Source organism: Drosophila obscura, unplaced genomic scaffold, assembly GCF_018151105.1.
Source record: "Drosophila obscura isolate BZ-5 IFL unplaced genomic scaffold, ASM1815110v1 contig_18, whole genome shotgun sequence".
Taxonomy (NCBI): domain Eukaryota; kingdom Metazoa; phylum Arthropoda; class Insecta; order Diptera; family Drosophilidae; genus Drosophila; species Drosophila obscura.
This window is the reverse complement of record NW_024542767.1, coordinates 68,099-88,730: the sequence shown is the minus strand read 5'-3', so window position 1 is coordinate 88,730 and position 20,632 is coordinate 68,099. Positions and strand designations below refer to the sequence as shown.

The 20,632-nt window shown below is 53.3% G+C and overlaps 5 protein-coding genes across 5 annotated transcripts; 1 reads left to right on the top strand and 4 right to left on the bottom strand.

Annotated features, from left to right (window-relative positions):
• The first annotated feature begins 1,128 nt into the window (after positions 1-1,128).
• LOC111075024 (G-protein coupled receptor moody) lies at positions 1,129-3,152 on the top strand. Its single transcript, XM_022368078.2, has 3 exons — positions 1,129-1,677; positions 1,760-2,395; positions 2,484-3,152. Exons 1-3 carry the CDS (start codon positions 1,202-1,204, stop codon positions 2,956-2,958), a joined length of 1,587 nt encoding a protein of 528 aa, XP_022223770.2. The 5' UTR covers positions 1,129-1,201; the 3' UTR covers positions 2,959-3,152.
• Positions 3,153-3,979: 827 nt separating this feature from the next.
• Positions 3,980-10,615, bottom strand: LOC111075022 (serine/threonine-protein kinase par-1). The gene is made up of 11 exons (XM_041592508.1): positions 10,419-10,615; positions 9,144-10,033; positions 8,981-9,044; positions 8,630-8,916; positions 8,095-8,555; positions 7,311-8,031; positions 6,910-7,236; positions 6,737-6,837; positions 6,520-6,654; positions 4,842-6,486; positions 3,980-4,314 (listed from the first exon to the last, which is right to left on the bottom strand). Exons 2-11 carry the CDS (start codon positions 9,786-9,788, stop codon positions 4,207-4,209), a joined length of 4,494 nt encoding a protein of 1,497 aa, XP_041448442.1. The 5' UTR covers positions 9,789-10,033; positions 10,419-10,615; the 3' UTR covers positions 3,980-4,206.
• Positions 10,616-11,669: 1,054 nt separating this feature from the next.
• LOC111075023 lies at positions 11,670-14,723 on the bottom strand. The gene is made up of 4 exons (XM_022368077.2): positions 14,252-14,723; positions 13,859-14,177; positions 12,200-13,783; positions 11,670-12,123 (listed from the first exon to the last, which is right to left on the bottom strand). The coding sequence occupies exons 1-4, from the start codon at positions 14,367-14,369 to the stop codon at positions 11,964-11,966; spliced, it is 2,181 nt and encodes a 726-aa protein (XP_022223769.2). The 5' UTR covers positions 14,370-14,723; the 3' UTR covers positions 11,670-11,963.
• Positions 14,724-15,775: 1,052 nt separating this feature from the next.
• Positions 15,776-16,971, bottom strand: LOC111075048. The gene is given in 2 exon segments (XM_022368118.2): positions 15,776-15,983; positions 15,985-16,971. Coding segments are annotated over 2 exon segments (1,128 nt in total). The 5' UTR covers positions 16,936-16,971; the 3' UTR covers positions 15,776-15,806.
• A 44-nt stretch (positions 16,972-17,015) lies between these two features.
• LOC111075047 (probable cytochrome P450 311a1) lies at positions 17,016-18,827 on the bottom strand. The gene is made up of 4 exons (XM_022368117.2): positions 18,606-18,827; positions 18,172-18,549; positions 17,751-18,103; positions 17,016-17,691 (listed from the first exon to the last, which is right to left on the bottom strand). The coding sequence occupies exons 1-4, from the start codon at positions 18,754-18,756 to the stop codon at positions 17,107-17,109; spliced, it is 1,467 nt and encodes a 488-aa protein (XP_022223809.2). The 5' UTR covers positions 18,757-18,827; the 3' UTR covers positions 17,016-17,106.
• Between the last annotated feature and the right edge of the window lie 1,805 nt (positions 18,828-20,632).

Sequence of the window (20,632 nt, the reverse complement as noted above, 5' to 3'; positions counted from 1 at the left end):
GCAGACTTAACCGTATTTACAAAAAACGAAAGCGTATGTATGTTTAGGTATATGTTTATGTACATACGTGTATAGAGATTGAAAGAATTGAAAAGTTTTCAATTTCACGAAAATGCGTGCGTTTAATGGCCCAGGGCTGCGCCATGGCGCACGGCGGACACGCCTGGGCAAGGCCGCTGCCCCACTGGGGCGGCGTCTCGCTTCGCCCAGCCCTGATTTGGATTACGAGTGCGAGTATTTGGAAATTCCAAAAAAGAAGAGAGCCGAGCAATATCAGAAGAATCGTTCGAACAGCACGAACCATCCCAGAGCAGAGCAGAGCAGAGCTGATCAGAGCAGAGCTGAGTAGAGCGAACGAAAGAACGAAAGGAACAGCAAAGGCACTGGCAAGAGCGAGACAGCGACAACAGGAATAGAAGAATAGGAACAATGTAAACAAAGCGCCCCATTCCAACAAAAACAACAACAACAACAACAACAAAAATACACGAAAAAAAGAACAACCAAATTTCCAAATTACCAAAATTACCCGATGATGAAGTCAATTGTTGTATACAATAAAAATTTGTTGCTGTTCTTTTTGTTTTCCTTTTTCGAAAGTTTTTCCAGTTCCCCAGCACCATGCCTATTTTTCTTGCGCTTTTTATGCCCTTTCAAAGGGTATTACGACACTTCATTATCTAGCTAAAACTGTGCACCGATTCTTAATCTTTTTTCCAAAAAAGAAGACTCTTTCTGAGTACCAAAAATACTGCGAAAATGTATTAATTTAATTATTAATTCTTTTCATTTATTTATGCAGCTGCCTTGAAAATATTTGTAAGCCCAAGAGGCAGCCAACGCTGCCATAAAAAACTATGGAAATTTGTTGGCTGCAGGGAAAGGGTATCCAAAGCGTCGGCTTGCGATATTGTGCTGCTCTTTTTGTTTCCAATATTCGCTTGGCCGCCTGCCTCTGCGCCCCACCACCACTTCACACCAACCCATCCCATCCCATTCCATCCCATCCCATCCCATCTCAGCCATCCGTCTCTGGTCCGTCGTTGCTGCTGGGGTGTGGGGGGTGTTGGGGATGCTGGGATGGTGGCTATGTGGAAGTGGGCTGTGGGTGCGGAGAATTTAGTTTAGTACAAATTCGGCGCAGGAACCGGGCGCGTCACTGTCGAAACGGCCCCAAACGATCAGCGATCAGTGCCGGAGCATGTTCGCACCCCCCCAGAGCCAGTCTGGCGTCCTGGACCAGGGCCAGGACAGCTACGAGCTGAATGTCAACGGAATGGCTGCGGCTGCGGCTGCGGCTGGCGTGCGCGGCAACGAACTCTTTCAGGGCTATTCGGACGAGCTGCTGACCTTCGCCTGGGTGGCCTGCATCGTTTTCATAATTGTGGGCGTGCCCGGCAACCTGCTGACCATTGTGGCGCTCTCACGTGGCCGTCAGACGCGCAACTCCACGGCCATATTCATCATCAATCTGTCCTGCTCGGATCTGCTGTTTGGATGCTTCAACCTGCCCCTGGCCGCGTCCACGTTCATGCAGCGTGCATGGACGCACAGCGATCTGCTGTGCCGGCTCTTCCCCATGCTGCGCTACGGCCTGCTGGCCGTCTCCCTGCTATCCGTCTCGCTGATCACCATCAATCGCTACATCATCATTGCCCATCCGAGGCAGTATCCCAGGTATCCATGGCCAGAGTAGTCACCCCTCCCCTAATCCCATTCCATGTGTGATTTCAATTTGTATTTCTTTTCTTTATGGCAGGATCTATCAGCGCCGCTATCTGGCCTTGATGGTGGCCGGAACTTGGGTGTTGACCTTCTCCATTATGATACCGACGTGGCGCGGCGTGTGGGGCCGCTTTGGGCTGGACACGAGCATTGGCTCGTGCTCGATACTGCACGACCAGTACGGCCGCTCGCCAAAGGAGTTCCTCTTCACCGCCGCCTTCATGCTGCCCTGCATCTGCATCGTGATCTGCTATGCCCGCATCTTTCTGCTCGTACGCCAGGCGGCCATACGCGCCGGCACCAGCAATGCCGCCATGCCAACAGCAGCAGCAGCAGCAGCGGCGCCCCAATCCCTGGCCATGCCCAAGACGGCGACGACGGTGGAAAGCAGGGAAAAGGCGAGCACTTCCAGCTTGGAGCCGGAGCCGGAGCCGGAGCACGGCCAGCGACCGTTTGTGGTGGACGAGTATATAGCATATATCGATGATAATGCCTCCAACGATAGTCTGCCCATATCGTACAGCATCGGCAGGCGACAAAGGGAGAATCAGCATCAGAATCAGGAGGATCATCAGCTGCCGGTCGATGTGAATGTGGTGCTAAAAGAGCTAGACACAAATAAAGCCAAGAACCAGACACAGACCCAGCTGGAGCAGAGCAAGAACTCCACGTACGTATCCACCCCTACCCCCTACTAGACCACTCCTGACTGGTTCTAATCCGCGTCCACTCTATTCTATTGATCACACACAACGCAGAAAGAACCCGAACGTTGCCAATCCCATAACCACCTCGCTGCGCACCTCCTTTACGCGCTTCAGTCCACGAAAATCGCACTACGTGTCGATGGGCAACACATCGAATGCCTCGTCCATCTATCCGGGACGGATGAGTGTCAAGGATCGGCGCCTGCTCAAGATGATACTGGTGATCTTTGTGTGGTTCGTCATCTGCTATCTGCCGATCACGGTGGCCAAGATCTGGAAGAGCGCCACCGAGGTGCATGTGTTCAATATTGCCGGCTATCTGCTCATCTATCTGACCACCTGCATCAATCCGCTGATCTATGTGCTGATGAGCTCGGAGTATCGACGCGCCTACTGGAATCTGTTGCGCTGCCATGGCCCAGCCGATCCGCATCAGCAAAGGCACAATGCCAATGCCAATGCGAATGCCAATGCGAATGCCGCCAAGAAAAAGCTGCAGGAGTCGCAGCGACAGGTGAAGGCGTGAGGCCCCCAAAAGGGGAATCATACATTGAAAAATAGTTATCGGCGTGAAGGAGGCATCACTGTAAAAGCAAGCAAGCAAGCTCTTAGCTCACTGGCTCACAAAAGGACTCTCAAATATCGTTCCGTTCCGATTCGATCCGATTCTTCCTTCCAAGCATTCAACACACACAGATCACCCATCTACACACACACACACACACACACACACACTACATATATATACAAATGTAATAATATAGAAAAAAATACTCCCATACAGCAAATAAAAATTTTGTTTGCATTTTATACCAAATGACTTTAATATCTGGTTTACATTTAAATTTCATGTTTAAGAACAATCGATGTTTGGTTTTTGTTTGTTTTGTTTTTGGTTTTTGTTTTCTTCGGTTTTTAGTTTGTTTGCTTGTCGCTAATTATTGTACCAATACATAGAGATATAAACATATATCCGTATACAGATATATACGTATCTATAGCCCCAATAAATGCTTCGAATAATTGATATATGTAGTTTACGTTGCTCATCTTCCAGCTCTCTCCCCACACTCGCAGCCAAACTCCCCAAAGAGAACTTCTTAAGATTCTTTTCTTTCTTTTTTTTGTTTGTTATATATCCAAAATGGGTAGGGGGGGGGCGTGGCGCTAATTTCGAGTGTATACTCGTAGTAAGTATAATCATAAGTAGAGCTATAGCTTAACGTTATTATTATCAATATATCATACCATATATGTATAACTCTACCATACCGTGTATATAGGTTCTGCTGCGTATGCGTACGTAACTTCATTTGCTTTTGCTTTTGCTTTTCTTTGTTTTGGACTACTTATGGACTAGTAACACAACTAAATTATTCTTCCAATATTACGGCAAAAAACGGTTGGCTTCCTGGCCCTCCGCGATAAATATATAGGTTAGGTTAGGGAGCTTCATTCACCCTTAGGGAAGAGAACACACACACACACCCCCATGGCCTGCTCCGGCTATCCAGCGATATCTGCTCGTATGTATGTATGTATATCCGTATCTGTATATGTATACGTATGTGTGTGTGTGTATATCATCTATATGTATGCATGTATGTATGTGTATATCGTATATGGATAAAATAATTCATAATTGCGATTGCGAGCTTAATAAAAAGAAAGGGATGCCCCTGCCTCGGACTCCCATTAGTTCGTTTAACTTCGTTTCGTTTGTCATGCATCATCCATTATCCATCCATCAACTGCTCGGGAGTTACGATCCATTTCAGACTGATTCCATATGCTCGGATATCTCCAGAATGGGACTCTCGCTGAGCGGCTTGACCAGCGTCTGCCAGTTGGGCGTGAATAAACTAAGCACTGGCGTCGATGTCTATAAGAAATATTCGAAATCGATGAAGTATTCATCTACTCAATACAAATTAATTGTAAACTAAGAATTAATGCTGGATTATGTGGTTCAGGGTCTGCCATCTCTATGACTCTGATTAAATATTTAAAATTTAAAAATTTATAATTTTTCAATGTTTAAGAAAAATTGAGACGGAACGCTGTGTCGCTGCAGTGGCCGAGACTCTACTTGTATCAGTATATATGTGTATATGTGTGTGAGCTTATGAACTTCTTCGAGTGCGGGCATTAAAAATAAAACCTTTTCAGTTGTAATTGTGTTGGAGATTTTTTGTTGATTAAAGAAGTTTTCTCCGGGCACCGCTACTAAGAGTTATGTGAAGGAAATATGTTACGGCCACATGGAATATAAATACAACTAAAATTCCTATTTTAATCGTATTAGCCAAAAGCTTCTATTTACGATTTATATAATGTAATAAATCATGATTAATTCTCATTTTTGAAAAAAAAAAAATAAGAGCTATTAAAATTCACGAAAATGCTTACATGATAGTCTGCCTCGTGGCTGTGCCCGTGGGGCGTTGATGGCTTGCACTTGACCGACGTGGGCGTGCCCGGCGCTGTGGACGGCGGCGCTGATGCCGATGCGGGGCCGGGTGACGACATTGAGCCTGGGCCCGAGCACGAGCCGGAGCCTGGCCCGGACGACGACTCCGACTGGGCCGGCTGGCTGATGTAGGAGGTCTTGAGGTTCATCTGGCTGAAGGCGTGCGCGCCGGGCATCGTCAGTGAGTGCTGCAGTCGTGGAGTGCCGCTCCTCGGGCGGTCCAGCATGGCCAGCTCGTACAGCTCCTCGGTCAGATGCTGCTCCGGCATTGGCATTGGCGCTGGCGATACGTGACCAAGTCCGAGCCCAAGATTCAGTCCGTGGTTCAGGCTATGACCGTGCCCGTGCCCATGCCCATGCCCGTGGCCGTGGTTGAAGTGCGCTGTCTGGTGGTGCTGATGCTGATGCTGCTGCTGCTGGTGGTGATGGCGTCCCGCTAGCTGCGCCTCCAGAGCGTACTGCTTCTGGAAGAGCTGTCGCTTTTGCTGGAGCAGGCGGTGCTGCAGGAGCTGCTGCTGCAGCGGCGGCTTCTGCATGGGCGACATGGGCACCGCCATGCCCAGCTGATGCTGATGCTGATGCGAGTAGAGGCCCGGCGGTGGCGGTGGTGGGGCATAGCAGGCGGCATGGCTGTAAATGTCACCACCAGCCGCCTCCAGGAGCAGCGGCACGGGCACGTGTCCACCCGGTGATCCCGGATGGAACAGTCCATGACCAGGATGGGGATGGTGGTGCTGCTGATGGTGGTGCTGGAGCGTCAGCAGTGGATGATGATGATGCGGCGGTGGTGGTGGCGGTGGCTTGCCTCCAGGCAGCGCATAGAATTGACCATTGGGAAATTGACAATTGCCCAGGCTGAGCTCCTCCAGGCCGTAGGGCGCAGCCGGATGTGGGTGTGGATGCGAGTGCGAGTGCTGATGTGGATGCTGATGCGAATGCGGATGATGGATGGCTGCCGCCTCCTGCTGCAGCTGCTGTATCTCCAGCCAGCCATGCCGCTTGACCTGGTCGTAGCGGTAGCTGCCGTAGACGCGGCTGCTGCCCAAAAGTGAGCCGCCCCCGGAGCTGAGCAGTCCCTGGGCCACCAGTCCATCGCTCGCCCGTCGCCCCTCCCGAAAGTGAATGGGCGAGCGCTTATCCAGGAAGGGACCACCACCACCGCCCGCTCCCCCTGCTGGCGGTGGTGGCGGTGTGGGATTTGGTGTGGAGCTGGCCGTCAGACTCAAATTGACGGCACTGGGCATGTGGATGCACGAGTTGTGGCTGCTGTAGAGTGACCGCTCCGAGGAGTGCTCACTGGAGGCGGCGGCTGCTACGCCGGCGGCTGCAACGGCGGCCAGCATCGAGCTGGATCCCATGCAGGAGGGCAGGCTGCCGCTGGGCAGCACAAAGTCCAGGCTGTCGTAGGCCCCGGCGCTGCAGTTGCTCTTCGAGGAGCCGCGACTCAAGTTCTGGCTGAGGCTCTTCGAGTAGCTGCCGGAGGCGAGCACACCGCTGGAGCTGCTGCTGCTCGCATAGGAACGCATCCTTGTGGTCTGGCTATGCCCGTGGCCGTGCCCGTTGCCATTGCCATTGCCATTGCCGCTGTGTGCGTTGGTGGTGAGGTCGCTGCTCGACTGGGAGCCTTCCTTGCCACTGGCACTGGCACTGGGCGTGGGAGCTTCGTTGCCCTGGTCCGTCTCACAGCCCTCGTCCGTGCTGGAGCTGCCCTGGGCCAGTACTTTCTTCTCGAAGGTCTTCTTATCGCTGCGCCTGCGAATGAGGGCGGGGGGAGGAAAGGAAAGCAAAGGGGCATAACATGAGCTGGATGCTGCAGGCAGAGCGGCGTATTTACCTGTCGCCATTTGGCTTGCCCTCGATCAGCTCCTGCCCAGCCTCATGGCCATGGCCATTGCCATTGCCATTGGTGCTGGCCGCCCCTCTCCTCTTGGGCTTCTGTGTGGCGAGAGTGAGGATCGGATCAGCCACCTTTTTGGGGTGGGGCGGGGAATGGCTAGCAAAACTTACCTCTACGGGCAGTGGACTCTCCTGAAGGGTCTGGAATAGCTTGTTCGCCTCGGCGGACATCTTGTAGCGAAAGCTTTGGTTCAGATTGGCGGTCGAGTCGAAGCTACTCGAACTCGACATGGCCTTTATTGTCTTCTGGCTGTGGCTGTGGCTGTGGCTGTTGCTGTGGCTGTGGTTTTGATTTTGGTTCTGATCCTCGGCATGCGCATTGCCCGTGGCTATGGCTGTCGCCGAGCAGGAGGAAGTGGGCGTGCTGGCTCTTCCTCCGCCACTTGCCATTGGCTCCGGTCTGGCTAGCTCCTCCTTACCCTCGGCAATGGCCGTGGACTGAAATTGATTTGAAGCACAATATGAGTTCTGGAGTCCTGGAGTCCTGATGCCTGCTGCGGGCTAAGCCTTACCTGCTGGAGCAGCTGGCGGCAGTCCTCGGTGCTCTGCTTGATGATGTACTCGCTGATGGTCTGCTGTAGTTGCTTGGATACCAGCGGCGCCGCCACCGTCGCCGTCGCCGTCGCCGCCGCACTGGGCTCCATGGGCTCCCGGCAGCGCAGATTGGCCAGTGAGGGATTGTTGGGGCTGTGATTGTGGTTGTGGCTGTGGTTGTCGATGCTCAGCGATATGGCCAACGGGCGATGGCTGCGCGGCGAGGCTCCGCTCGAGGTCAGGCTGTGGCGACCCATGCGCGAGACGGCCGTCGCGGAGGAAATATTGGGGGCGGCGGGCAGCGGCGTGTACCGCACAGGCAGCGGCACACAGGCCGCTGGATCCTCGCCATTGAGATAGGCGCCAGGGGGAACGTGGGTGGGCAGGTTGTGGCCGTGGCTGTGGCCGTGGCTGTGCAGCTGCATCTGCATCTGCTTGGAGTAGTAGCTGGGCTCAGCCGTGGGGGGCAATGGGCGCTCGCTCATCAGCACAGTCTGGTGGCGGCTTAGTCTTTTCTGTGTCTGCTGATCCTTGCCCAGGATCGTGCTGGTGGATATTGTCTTTGATTGCTGCTGTTGCTGCTGCTGTTGCTGTAGGATTAGAATCTGCTGCTGCTGCTGTTGATGTTGCTGCTGCTGCTGCTCCAGGCTAAGCGACTGCTTGCTGCTCTTGTAGAGCATGCGACTGGAGCTGCTGCTGCTGCCACCGCTGGAGACAGAGCCACAGCCCGGTGCTAGGGGGGGCACGGGCACGGGCATGGGCACAGGCACCGCTGAGCCATCGGCGGGGCGGGCCTGCTCCTTCTTGTGGCTGACACGATCCTGGAGCAGCAGATAAATGGCAGCCACATGATCGTAGGTGTTCTTCTTGAGGCTGGCGCGCGTCTTGTCCGGCCCAATGCCCACATACTCGGCCATGATGCGGAGTATGTCCTCGCTGGGCTCCAGCACCGTCTGCCTGTCCACATTCAGGTTGTACTTGGCAATCAGGGCGTGCTCGAGCAGCTCGGGGCACATCCAGCGATGGTGTTTGATCTGCTCGATTGTGTAGCGGCGCGTCGGCTCCAGCACCAGCATGCGACGGATCAGATGCTCGCATTCGGAGCTCATGAAGAACGGAATGCGAAAGCGGCCGGACAGCACACGGTCCCGCAGGCTCTGCAGCGTGGAGCCATCAAAAGGAAGAGCTCCACAGACGAGCACATACAGGACAACGCCCAAGCTCTGCAAGAGGATCGGCAACAGTTACAGAAGACAGAGAGAGAGAGAGAGAGAGAGAGAGAGAGGGAGGGACTCACCCAAATATCGATCTCGGGTCCCGTGTACTGCTTGCCCTCGAACACCTCGGGTGCGGCATACGGCGGCGAGCCGCACCAGGTGGCCAACAGCTCGCCGGGCTTGAAGTGATTGGAGAAGCCAAAGTCGGCGATCTTGATGCTCATGCTGCAGTCGAGCAGCAAATTCTCGGCCTTCAAGTCGCGATGGACGATGCCCTTCTTGTGGCAGTACTCCACCGCAGAGATGATCTGCCAGAACTTGAAGCGTGCCGCCGACTCGGACATTCGGCCATATTTGGCAATGTAATCTGCAAAAGAGGCATCACAATTGTTCCAATTCCAACTCCAAGTGGAAGGAAGCAAGATACGCACCAAAGATCTCGCCCTGACTGGCGTACTCCGACACAATGTAGATCATGTTCTTTGTCTCCATCACCTGCAATGGGAAAGGGAACGGGAACGGGGCGAGAGAGCAAGGCCTCCAATTAGCTTGGACTGTGCACTGGGGGGACTGTGGGAGCTGCGAGCGACCCACCTGGTACAGCTTGATGATATGCGGATGCTTCAGACGCTTCATAATCTCCACCTCGCGGTAGACCTTCTGCAGATTGATTTGGTCCAGCTGCGACTTATCGATGATCTTGATGGCCACCTCGTTCTTGGTGATCCTGTGCCGCGCCAGCTTCACCACCGCAAAGTTACCCTTGCCGATGGTCCGTTCGATGTCATAGAAGCCCACGCGCATCGGCTCCTTCAGCTTGAGCAGCTCCTTGGTATTGGGACTGGCACCCGCACTGGAGCCGGGCGCGGGTCCGGGCACATTGCTGCCGCCACACGCGAATAGCTTCTGGGCGAGCAGCACATCCTTGCAGGCCACCAGCGCATCAATGGAGGGGGCGGCCATGCCGCCATCCCTGCCCTCCAGCAGTGACGCCTCCGTCTTGCACTGTGACTGCGACTCGTTCGGCGGCGGCTGCTCCTCCGGCTGGATGCTGTTGTGGGACAGCGATTGCTCACCATTGGACGACTGCTGTTGCGGGTGCTCCTCCTGCTGATCTGTATGGGCCGCCGTCGCTGCCTCCGCCTTTGCCGTATCCGTGTCCAGCTCGCTGCGGCTGCGACTGCGACTTTGACTGCCATGAACTACATCCTCGCCGGCTGCCGCCTCGCTGGCACTCATTTTCCCAACTGCGCGCCACCCTGCTGCTGCTGCTGCTACTGCTGCTGAAGCCACTCAGACGCTTCGGTGCCGACTCCGACTCAGGTGCTCAGATGGAGATGCCGCTACAGATGATGCACATGCTCGCAATGCATGCAGGAGCGGCTCTACTGCAGTCGCAGCCGTCTGCTGTTGCTGTTGCTGCTGCTGCTGCTGCTGCCCACGCCGCCTGCGCCGTCTCCCTCCTCATGGTCCCCGCAGCTCGGCTGCAAGATGGAGCGACAGAGAGAGAGCGAGAGAGAATGCAAAATAGTTCTGATAACAGATTAGCACATGTACATGCGTGTGTGTGTGTGCGTGTGTATGCTTTGGCTTCCCCTTCCCCTTGCCCAGCTAGCGAGTGTGTGTTGACGCTCTCTCCCACACTCTGCTGCTCTCACACTCACGCGCTCACTCTCCCTCTCCCTCTCTCGCCGTCTCTCTTCTGTGTGTGTGGAAAAATCAATAAGCAGCAGCGGGCCGCGTCGTAAAAGTCTTCTCTGTCCGCCGTCTCACGTGGAGGAGGACGAGAGAGTTGAAGCCGGAGATGCAGCTGGAGCCTAAAGTGGAAGCTGCAGACTGGAGCAGATGCCTCCTCTAGATGGCAATTACCGTTAGTATTTCGATTGGATTGGCTGCTCAGGACAAAACAATCCGCTGCAGTCGCCAGCTAAACTGGCAACACACTAAAAAGACCGAACACCGAAGGATGATCCCGTGGTAGCTGGCTCTGATTCTGTGGCCAATTCGAAGCGTTGATTAGCGACTCCTGCACCTGATTTCACACATCATTCACTCGGCACACGGCACACGGCACACGGCACACGGCGTGAGAGTTATTGACACTTGCGTGCGGGGGGGGAGGCGTGGGGCGGCCACGGCGGCGGTGCTGGAGCTCAAACACACATTAAAAAATATTTGGTGCCAATCTGGCCCGTTGAGCTGCGTCCAACTGCGTCCGACACCGTCAAAAGCTCAATGCGCTTCTGCCGAGGACGACCCCGCGGCGACCCGACCCCCAGCAGCGCAGCGCACCGCAGCAGCGCCAAGGGTTGCCATTCTCTTGTACAGTGTACACTCGGGAGGGTTGCCGGCCGCCACCATTCAGAACGGACGAAATAGCTGCTGGGGACAAAGAGGCCCTGGCCTGGCCTGGCCTCACCGACAGCGCCTGCCTGGCAACCCTGTCCCAGCTGGGTGGCCCCCAATGAGCATGCGCTGTCCTCGACGCAGGTCAAAGCGGGCAACAGCAACCGCATTTGAATGCGGTTCGGGAACCTTTCTCAATGGAACTTGCAACGAAACAAAGCAGATTTGGCATCATAAGGAGGCGCTTTAGGTTGCCCAGGAGAGACTAGAAATTGCTGGCATGCTCTTTGAACTGAGGGCAACCTGCTGTGCACCATTATGGATAGCATTTGCAACTGCAGTTCATATCAGGAGCACCTTTTCGATGGGATTCATCTGGCTGTGGGAGCCAGCTATGCCCGAACTGTCTCGCTATATCTGGGAGTATTTGGGTTCGTTGCAAGCCCCAATTCCAATTCAATTCCCCACTGCCATGGGGATGTAAATAGGATGCCATTAGCCAAGCAATTGAAGCACCAATTGTGTCCGCACATATGTAAATAAGTATATTAAATATTCGCCTTCAATGTCTTTTGGAACAGGCATACATACATACATACGTATGTATTTAGTATTTTGTACAGTGGAACAGGCCAAAAAGATCCATGCCATCTCGCTCGATATCAGGCTATGGTTGGTGGTAGTTGGCAGGTGGATCTAGTTGTTTGCCTCCCGTTCCCTAACAAGTTTTACAATTATTATATTGTAGTATATATATACACACACACACCACACACACACACACACACACACACGATATACATACATAATGTACATGGGACTTTACAAGCACACAACACACTTAAAAGCTTTAATATTACTCGTCGTATTACTCGTTGTATCGTCGTCAGATCGAATCCATTTCTCATTCTCGCTCTGTCTCACTCTTTCTCGCTGTTGGGGCACAAGCGTGGGCAGCACCTGGAAATCGGGCCTCAGAGTTTTACTACGTAGCGAGTATCCAATTCTGCTGCCGCTAGTGTGGGTGGGTCCGTGGTTCCGTGGGTCCGGGATTTAGGCTCTGATTTGTCATTTGTTGTCCAACTCTGTGACAACTGGGGGGCCAGCAGTTTCATCTGCCTCGCCGTCGCCGCCATAACAGCGCCGTTTAAAGTCGCCAAAGAGATCCGGATGCTGCGGCAGGCCACGCTGTTGTGCATGATCCACGCTGACCGTTTGTGTCGTATTCCTGGATAGGAAATGCAAGAAATTAGCGGCATACAAAAACTAAGCAGCGCAGGAATGCCAGAAATGACGCGACTCACCCTGTCTTCGTGAGCACTGTGCAGCCGTGCTCCACCACCATTGTGAGCGAGTAAAGATTGGCCAGATTGTAGAGGCTGTCCGCCTCGCTGATCTCCATGTCTGGCAGCCGGATCTGGGTCTGGCGCGGATCCTGCAGAAAGCGTGCTAGCCGCTCGTTCACACTTAGCTTGATGGTGAAGCCGGGCCGGTCCCCATTGATGCGACGGCAGCCGGCGCGTATTTCGCGTACCTCCTGCACCTGACCGGGCGGCGAGGAGGAGAGGAATGGGTTCGACGTCTCGCCGGACATCTCGCTCTCGATTTGCTTGAGCGCCGGCACAGCGTCCACATTGATGTCCATATCGAGGCAGTGATTGACATCGATGAAGCCCGCGGCATTCCGATAGCCACTGGCTCCCCCCTGAATCTCAATGGGCTCCGATGCTGGGGCGGGCTGAAAGCGGGACAGATCCTGCAGTGCGTCCGTCAGCCAGGGCGTCTGACTCTGCGGCGCACTCTCTGTGGCCACAGTAGTCTCCGTGCCCGACATGAGGGTGTCATCCTCGCCGATCGTATCGTCCGAGCGTATTTGCGATAGCAGCGACTTCTTGGTGAGCTTTCGCTTGGGATCATACTTGCCCCCAGGGCCGAACTCGTTGCCCGGCCAGTCGGTGAGCTCGTCGTCGCCCTCGCGGCCCGTGTCGTGACGCCGATGCCCGCCCCCATCCTCGCTGTCCGACGAGGAGCTCAGTGAGCTCGAGCTGAGGAAGTCGTACAGCTCGCTGATGTCCATCGACTGCACTTGCAGCGGTTGCGGCGTCTGGCAGAAGCGGCGGCGTCGGTGGGCCTTCGAGGCGCTGTTGCTCTGGCTCTGGCTGTGGCTGTGACTTTTTTGCTGGCGTGGCACCTGCGGCACCTTGCCAGGTGTGCTCAGTAAAGTCTCGATGTCGGTGACGGGCACTATGGTGTCCATGCTGAAGCTGCCCAGGATATCGGTGACAGTGAGTACGGCGGCAGCTGGATCTACAGGTGCTGGGGGAGCCGCCTTGTTGTGGGACAGTTCCTTCAGCTGTAGCTCCTGGCCGGCCTTCGTGGCGACGACGTCGGCGTCAGCGTCAGCATTGTCAGTCTTTTGTGTTTGTTGCGCCATGCGGTTGATCTTCGAGAGCAGTCCCTTGTTGAGGGGCAACAGGCGGTCGCTGTGCGGCTTAGAGGTGGACGAGTAGCTGCGCGGTCGCATCCGCTGGTACTCCTCCATGTGGGTGTAGCGCGGCATGCTGGAGGAGTGCAGCTTGCTGCTGCAAGCGATGCCGGAACCGGTGCCCGGCTCCTGTTCGTGGTAGCGGTCGCGATTGGAGCGCTTGCGCTTGCCGCAGAAAAAGAAATTCGATCGATTGCCGGCATCTGCCTTCAGCAGGCGCTTGCGAACGGTGCCCGTCGAGGCCAGTGCCAAGCCGCTGCATGCGCCGCCCAACATGCCCGGCTGCAGTGGCGACTCTGTGCAGCTGTGCGGCGAGGCGGCCGGATGCGAGTCCTTGCTGAACTCAAACTCCATCGACATGCGCTTTATCTTGCGTTTGCGGCGCGAGTTGGGCTTGTAGAAACTAGCAAGGGAGGGAGGGAAGTTGTTAGATTAGCTTGTTACTCTTAGCAGTACCTCCTCCTCGGATGGGGCTTACCGGGCTGGACTGAAGTTCGTCTCGTTGAGTGAGTCCGACTCAAGCGCACCCGCCCCCATGCGGACGGCGGCCGCGGCGTTCAGCGTCTTCCCTGGCAGCGGCAGGCGGAGCGGTAGCATGGCCCCCGCCTTGTCATCCGAGTCGCTTGCCGCCAGCTTCAGGTCCAGTCCGTCTACGTTGGCACTTGGGTGTTGGTGGTGGTGGTGATGATGTTGGGCATGGCCGTGACCGTGCCCATGCCCGTGGCCATGTCCATGTCCATGAGCATGAGCATCCGTGGGGCTGCTCGACGAGTCCTCGGTGGGCTGTGGCGCACAAGCTGCGGGTAGGAGCAGAAATACAAAGGGGTGTGGCTTCAACTGGAGTGGAGCACCATGCGTGTGCACTACTTACGCAAATTACCCGTCGATCGGGTTCTGCGACGTGAACCCCACCTACCAACGCCGCACGCCCTGTCCATCAGCGAGGTCTCCTCCAGGGCCAGCGTCAAGTCGTGCGAGAATTGATCCATTTGCGCCGTCTGCAGTTGAGCCTGCAGGCCTTGGTTTCCCGTATTCAATTGCGTTTCATTTATTTATATTATATTGCACGTGCGCGGAAACAATAAAAATGCAAACCCAAATGCAGGGCAAGTCAGGCCCCAGCAGCAGTCAGCGAGATTGTGTGATGATGGGATTCCTCGATTTTTATATTCGGCTTGGGATTACCAGCTAGCTAGCAGCCTCAGCGCTGACCACATACTTTTCTACGATAAATTAATCAATTTCCTAACAGATTTTCCAATTTTAAGTACTCATTTCTATTTGATTATTTATCAAAAATGGTTTAATTAAAAAGGTTCGATTAAACACCAATCTCAATTAATTTTGTACATACTAACTACACATTTGCTACATACTAGCTACATATTTATGTAATTACCGACAGAGACCCTGACGAGGAAATGTGACAGTTTTTTTTTGAATAGTGTTTTTTTGTTGTTGTGCGTTTTAACTAAAATTTAATGGAGTTGCATTCATCCAATTTTAGTGGGGAGCAGTCCACCTTAAATCCATTACTAGCGGAAATGTTTATTTCCATATTACTGTATGTGTCAGTGTCATGTTAAGCCGCAAAGAACAAAAAATATCTTCTTAAATTGGGTAACATTAACATCCAGTGGGAAAGGCCGTTGGGTTCGACCGTGGTTGCGTTTTGTTTGTGTAGAAAACTCATTACCAAAACGCAATCGGAGCTAGATTCAACATGGAAACGGCAAAAAGATCACGGAAACCAATATGTAAATTTAGCGTAAAATAGAAGATGTAAAAACCTCATGACACGGCTTGAAAAATACTGGAATATACTTTAAAATAAATAGGTGTGACCTATCGATAAAATTCTAAACCCATAAATATACCATAATATACCAAACAATTTATGAAATATACCGATATACCACCGGTCATGTTAATATCGAAAGTAATATATATTGAAAACGCTCAATTATCGGTACTAAGTACTAGAGCTGTCAAACGATTGATAGTTGAGCCATCGATAGTTTTGAATGTTTTGAAAAAAACAATCTATACTATCGTTATAGTATCGGGCTCAAATAATTATTAAAAAACCATTGAAACCTTTTAGATTGTTAAAATTAGATGCCACCTGTCGATTTGTTTACAAATATGTCTTCGTATTTTATAGCAGCCAATCCAAACATATCAAAAGCGCAACGACTGTAGCTCGATACTATCATGATAGTACTACTAAGTACCTCCAACCCCCCTACACCCACACCTAACGGCTGTAAAGGTTTTACAATAATTTTAAGTGTTTAAACGAGAATTACACACTTCGCCATGATCATCGCCTGTGCTCCACTGCAGATAGCTCCCTGCTCGACCGCCTTGCCGGCATCAAGAAGTTGCAATCGTTTATCCAGGACTCATTGTTATAAATTGCATATTTATTTATGTTCATCATAATTTGTTTCAGATTTCGTTGAATAGAAGAACCTATGATATGAGTCCGAGCTGGCCTGCTTGGCGTACACCCTCTGCTGGGAGAGCACGCTCAGATCTTTGTCCACCATGTCGAGCTTTTGCTCCAGTTGATGCTTCAGGTTGCGCACACGAAGCGTAAACCATGGAGAGGGGCAAGCGATTCCACTCGGCGATCAGCAGGCTTCGCAGGACACGTGTCTTTTTGATCAGCTCTATCCGCTGGGCCTCTGACAGCAGGATTCGATGCTCCAACTCCTGCTCCGGCGGCGGCTGCTGCTGCTCTTCTTCCGTCTCCAAATTCGTATTCGACTCGCGCTCAGCCTGTGACGGAGCACCAGGGCCAGAGGAAGGCTCACTGCACCTGGAGGCCTGGGAGCGTGCGCTGAGGGTGTCCTCCTGGTTCACGTCTGTGATTTCCGGTATGGCCACCTGGCGTACAGGTGCAGGTGGCGATCTCGCCAGCGAGGAGCGACTTGAGCTCAAGGATGATCCATCCACAGCATTTTCGTTGCGGGGCGTCAGGCGCGGCTGATCTGATGTCCAGCTGTCGTCCATCGGGTCCAGTTCGGATGCGGGCAGAGTGCTGGCAGCGCCGCCTAACAGCCGGTGCAGTGTGTGCTGACCACCAGACTGGTAGCCAGCGCGTTGCTCGGCCACTCTGCCCAATTCAAAGTTGGATGTGGCGCGTCGCAGACACCCGCCGGCGCTGTGCTTCAGGCCCACAGCTAGAGGGGGGCTGCACTCGTCGCCCTCACTTTGCGTGGCCCGCGACTGCCCGTGCTCGGTACACTTGAGCAGGGCCGCGCTGAGAAACAGCTCGTCGCATATGTCGTCCGTCTGGATTTGCTTCTCCGACGAGGCGTTGGCGGTGGCGCTGGCTGTGGATGTGCGAGGAAGTGCCGTGCGCCTAGACCGCTCGCCCAGAGCGCTGTTGTGGGTGGGCGTCGAGCGCCTGGCCAGCGAGGCCGCCGTGGGCATCTCGTAGTTGTGCCTTACCGACGGCTGAGCCACTGGAACGGCCAGTGGGTAGCGCATCACCAGTCGGTTCTCGTGAAGGAAGTTGCGCCCGTTCCGACACTGCTGGTGGAGCATGTCGATGGCGATGCTCGTCCGGAGGAGTGGTACAAACGCGCGGCGCGTGTGTGGACAAAACTAAACAAACAAAACAAACAACGTATCGGATATGTGTATTGCGTACAAAATTCAACTGGAAAATGTTACAACATGTCAAACATGACGGACGCTCGTCCAGGGCTGACTTGGTTAGCGTTTTTTAAATGCCAAGTGGATGCCCTCACGCGCCTTGAGCACCATCTGGGCCTGCAGCGTCAGCTCTGGTTCGCCCGGGCGCAGTTCCAGCCGAAAGGCAGTCGCTATGTGAGCCGTCAGCTGTTTCATCAGAAGCAGCGCATATCGGCGCCCAATACAGACGTGGGGACCGCCCGAGAACGGTATGTAGCTGAAGGAGGAGGAGGCCACATCCTGCTGCAGAGTTGTCGTCTCCTGCATCCAGCGCTCCGGCCTGAAGACATACGGATCGGGATAGTAGCTGGCATCGTGGGCCAGGCCGTACATGTTTATCCAGAGCGTGACACCGGCGCAGTACGTACGGCCCCCGATGACGGTGGAGCAGGTGGTCTGGCGTCCGGTGGTGGGCACGATCGTGTACAGGCGCAGCACCTCCTTGAGCAGGGCATCCAAATAGGGCAGCTCATTGAGCGCATCCAGATCCGTGGAGCCATGGGGCGGCAGCTGCCGCAACTCCTCCAGCAACCTGTCCTGTGCCTCGGGATTCTTGGCCAGTGCGTACAGGACAAAAGACATGGCCGCCGTTGTTGTGTCCACGCCCTGCAGGTAGAACAGGATTATCAGATGCTTGCTGCCTCTCTCCCTCCCCACCCACCTACCGCAAACACAAAAGTGTTGACCTCGTCGCGTATCTGCTTTCGACTCAACGGTTCGCCGTCGATCTTGGCCAGAAGGAGCGTGTCCAGCAGGTTGAGCGCCTTGCGGGGGGCTACATCCGCCTGTTGCTCGAGCTGTGCGGAGCGGCGCTCAATCAATGAATCCATTAGCGTGTGGATAACCTGGAGCTGCTCGCTCAGCTCGCGCCACAGTTGGGTTCGCTGGAAGACCCAGTCGGAGGCCAGCAGGGGATTGATCATGCGCTTGAACAGCAGCTGGCTGCTGCGGTGGAAGGCACCGACGAAGGGAGAGTGCGCCACAGACTGCGTATCCAGCTGCCCGCCCATGGAGGTGTCTATCGAAGAATGAGAAGTGAGCAGCTCTCCCACGGGGTACGATGCGGGGCACAGAAGACACACTTACCCACGATGGCGTCCAGCAGACAGGCAAAAAGTGGATCCGTTAGCTCGAGGAAGGTGCCGCGGGTCGCGACGAGCCGCTGAATCAGACGATCCGCATGCTTGGCCACACTGGGGGAAAAGCTCCGCAAGAGGATCGGCCGAAAGGCGGGAGTGAGGAGGCGACGCTGCTGCGTCCAGTGGGCGCCATGGCTAATTAGCAGCCCGTTACCGATGAGCGGCTCCAGCTGCAGGAAGGTCTCCGCCTTGCGCAGTGTGGCATCGTGCAGCGCCTCGCGCGTCTCCTCTGCTGTGTGCAGGAACACCCACAGCTGAGGCCCCAGCCACAGCCGGTAGGTGGCGCCAAAGCGGTCGCGTAGCTCTGTAAAGACCAGAAATATGACTGCAGATTGGGAATAGGGACAGAGATCTCAGATCTCGGCTGCTGCTTGTACTCACATTCGGGCCGCAGCTTGCCCACCATTTGGGCGTTGCCCAGCAGCGGAAAAGCCCAGGGACCGGGCAGGCTGCTGCCCAGGCGCAGCAACCGCCACTTCTGAAGGAGCAGCAGCAGTCCCAGGCCCAGCAGCAGCAGCAACCAAATGGGCATCTTGCTTAGTTTGATAGTCGAAGCAATGTGCAGTCTCTGACCGCCTCGAACTGACTGCGGACTGGGGACTGCTGACTGAACCTGAATAGAAACACGAAACGAGGGTAACCCAATCAATCAGCGATAATCTTCTGCTAGCATTCAATTGGCGATCTGGGTAACACAGGCCACATACATATATGTACATATGTATGAAATTTATACTGTAAATGTATGTATGTTAGTCTTGGCGCTGTTATGCCCCCGCAACAGAGAAAAAATATTGCAATTCTTTCCACAGAGCACTAGTCAGATAATATTACCAGACATGTACATACATGCATACACATATACTTGTTTAGTACATACTACGCTTTGTTTTTAATCGGATTAATAAATTCATAAGTACATATGTATATGTCTTTGTTTGGCTTTTTCCATCGAGCAACTTCCAATATCTAATCTCTCTGGCTTAACGATTAGAACAATAAATGCACCTATGCACTGGGAGCATCAATGATAGTCACTAATGACTGTCGCCTGTGATGTAAGCTCTGCAGGTTATGGCGCTGTGCGGCTCCAAAGCAAGAATGACAATAAATTCCATCCAAATTAACAATTTAACTCTGCCAAGGGAACCACAGCTTCTAAAGTGTAAAACATTAGCAGCGTAGGCTAATCCAAAGTTCGGACTTAGATATCGGCATTTGTTTCTCCTCGTGTTTCGCTCTCACATCATGCAGTGAATAACGGAATGCGAAAGCCTCTCTCTTCTCACACGCGTTGTCATCCATCGCTGTTAGCTCACTGCTAAATTAACATGCCTCTGCAACCGTTGCAGGTTATCCTGTTAAACTTGTGAGTAAAACAAAAATAAACAAAATTGCTGCTGCTATCCACTATTATCTGCCAATCATCAACGGGCAGAGTTCTTCGTTAATTCTTTGGATACTACTCGTAGCACACTCCATTGTCATGACCAACTCTAATGCTGCAGTTCTCGGCCCTGGCGATGTTAACGTTAATTAAGGAAATCTTCTTTGCTTTTGCGTTCGTTCCGCAAAAACTGAGAGGCGTTCGGGCGCACTAATTGATTTCCCTGAGCACAGATATCAGCAAATAATCAAAATTCTCTCTTGCTGCCAGGCTGTCTGTTTGTCTCAAAACACCCACAAACACACAACATCCACTGTCGATTCATTGTCTTCTTATTTAGCTGCACGGCTCCAACTCGACTTGTTCCAACTGCTAATATGTAAATTGGCATCGGCTACCAACAACCAATAATTATTATTATAATTGATTTGGCATTTGGCCTTAAATGGGGACGCTTCCAGGTGCAAGATTGATCGATGGCCAAAGCTTACTGCGGGCCTATGGGTCACTGTGAAACTCTCCTCCAGCTTCCAGGGGCTAAAAAGAGTATTCTCTCGACTGGCTCTTGGACGTGACTGTTGCAGAATGGAGCACGTTGCACCCAGAAATGGTGAATGAAAGCAGGCCAAAATTCATTGAAGGTCTTGAGGATCGATCAGACCGATGTCTTGAGTTTTCCTTGTGGACACTACGCGCACAGCTGATTATGCCACATTCTGCCACATCCTGCCACATATGCCGTGCAGTATGTGCTGTGGGGCTTTGAAGCCTTTCATATTGATGTTACACTCACAAAAATGATGCCGTCTGCTTCTTCGGGCAGTGATCCTTAAACGAAATCTACAACCGTCGCTTCGGGCGCTATCCAGCCTGGCCGTTACTCCCTTGGAAATGCAAATTTGAATTTGAATTCGAAATCGAAATTTGAATTGGCCCTTTTGTGTTATCATTGCGCAGCGTGCCGAGTTATTAAATTTCTCTTTTTTTCGGTTTTTCTCTGGTGCAGGGTTATTGTGTTTGA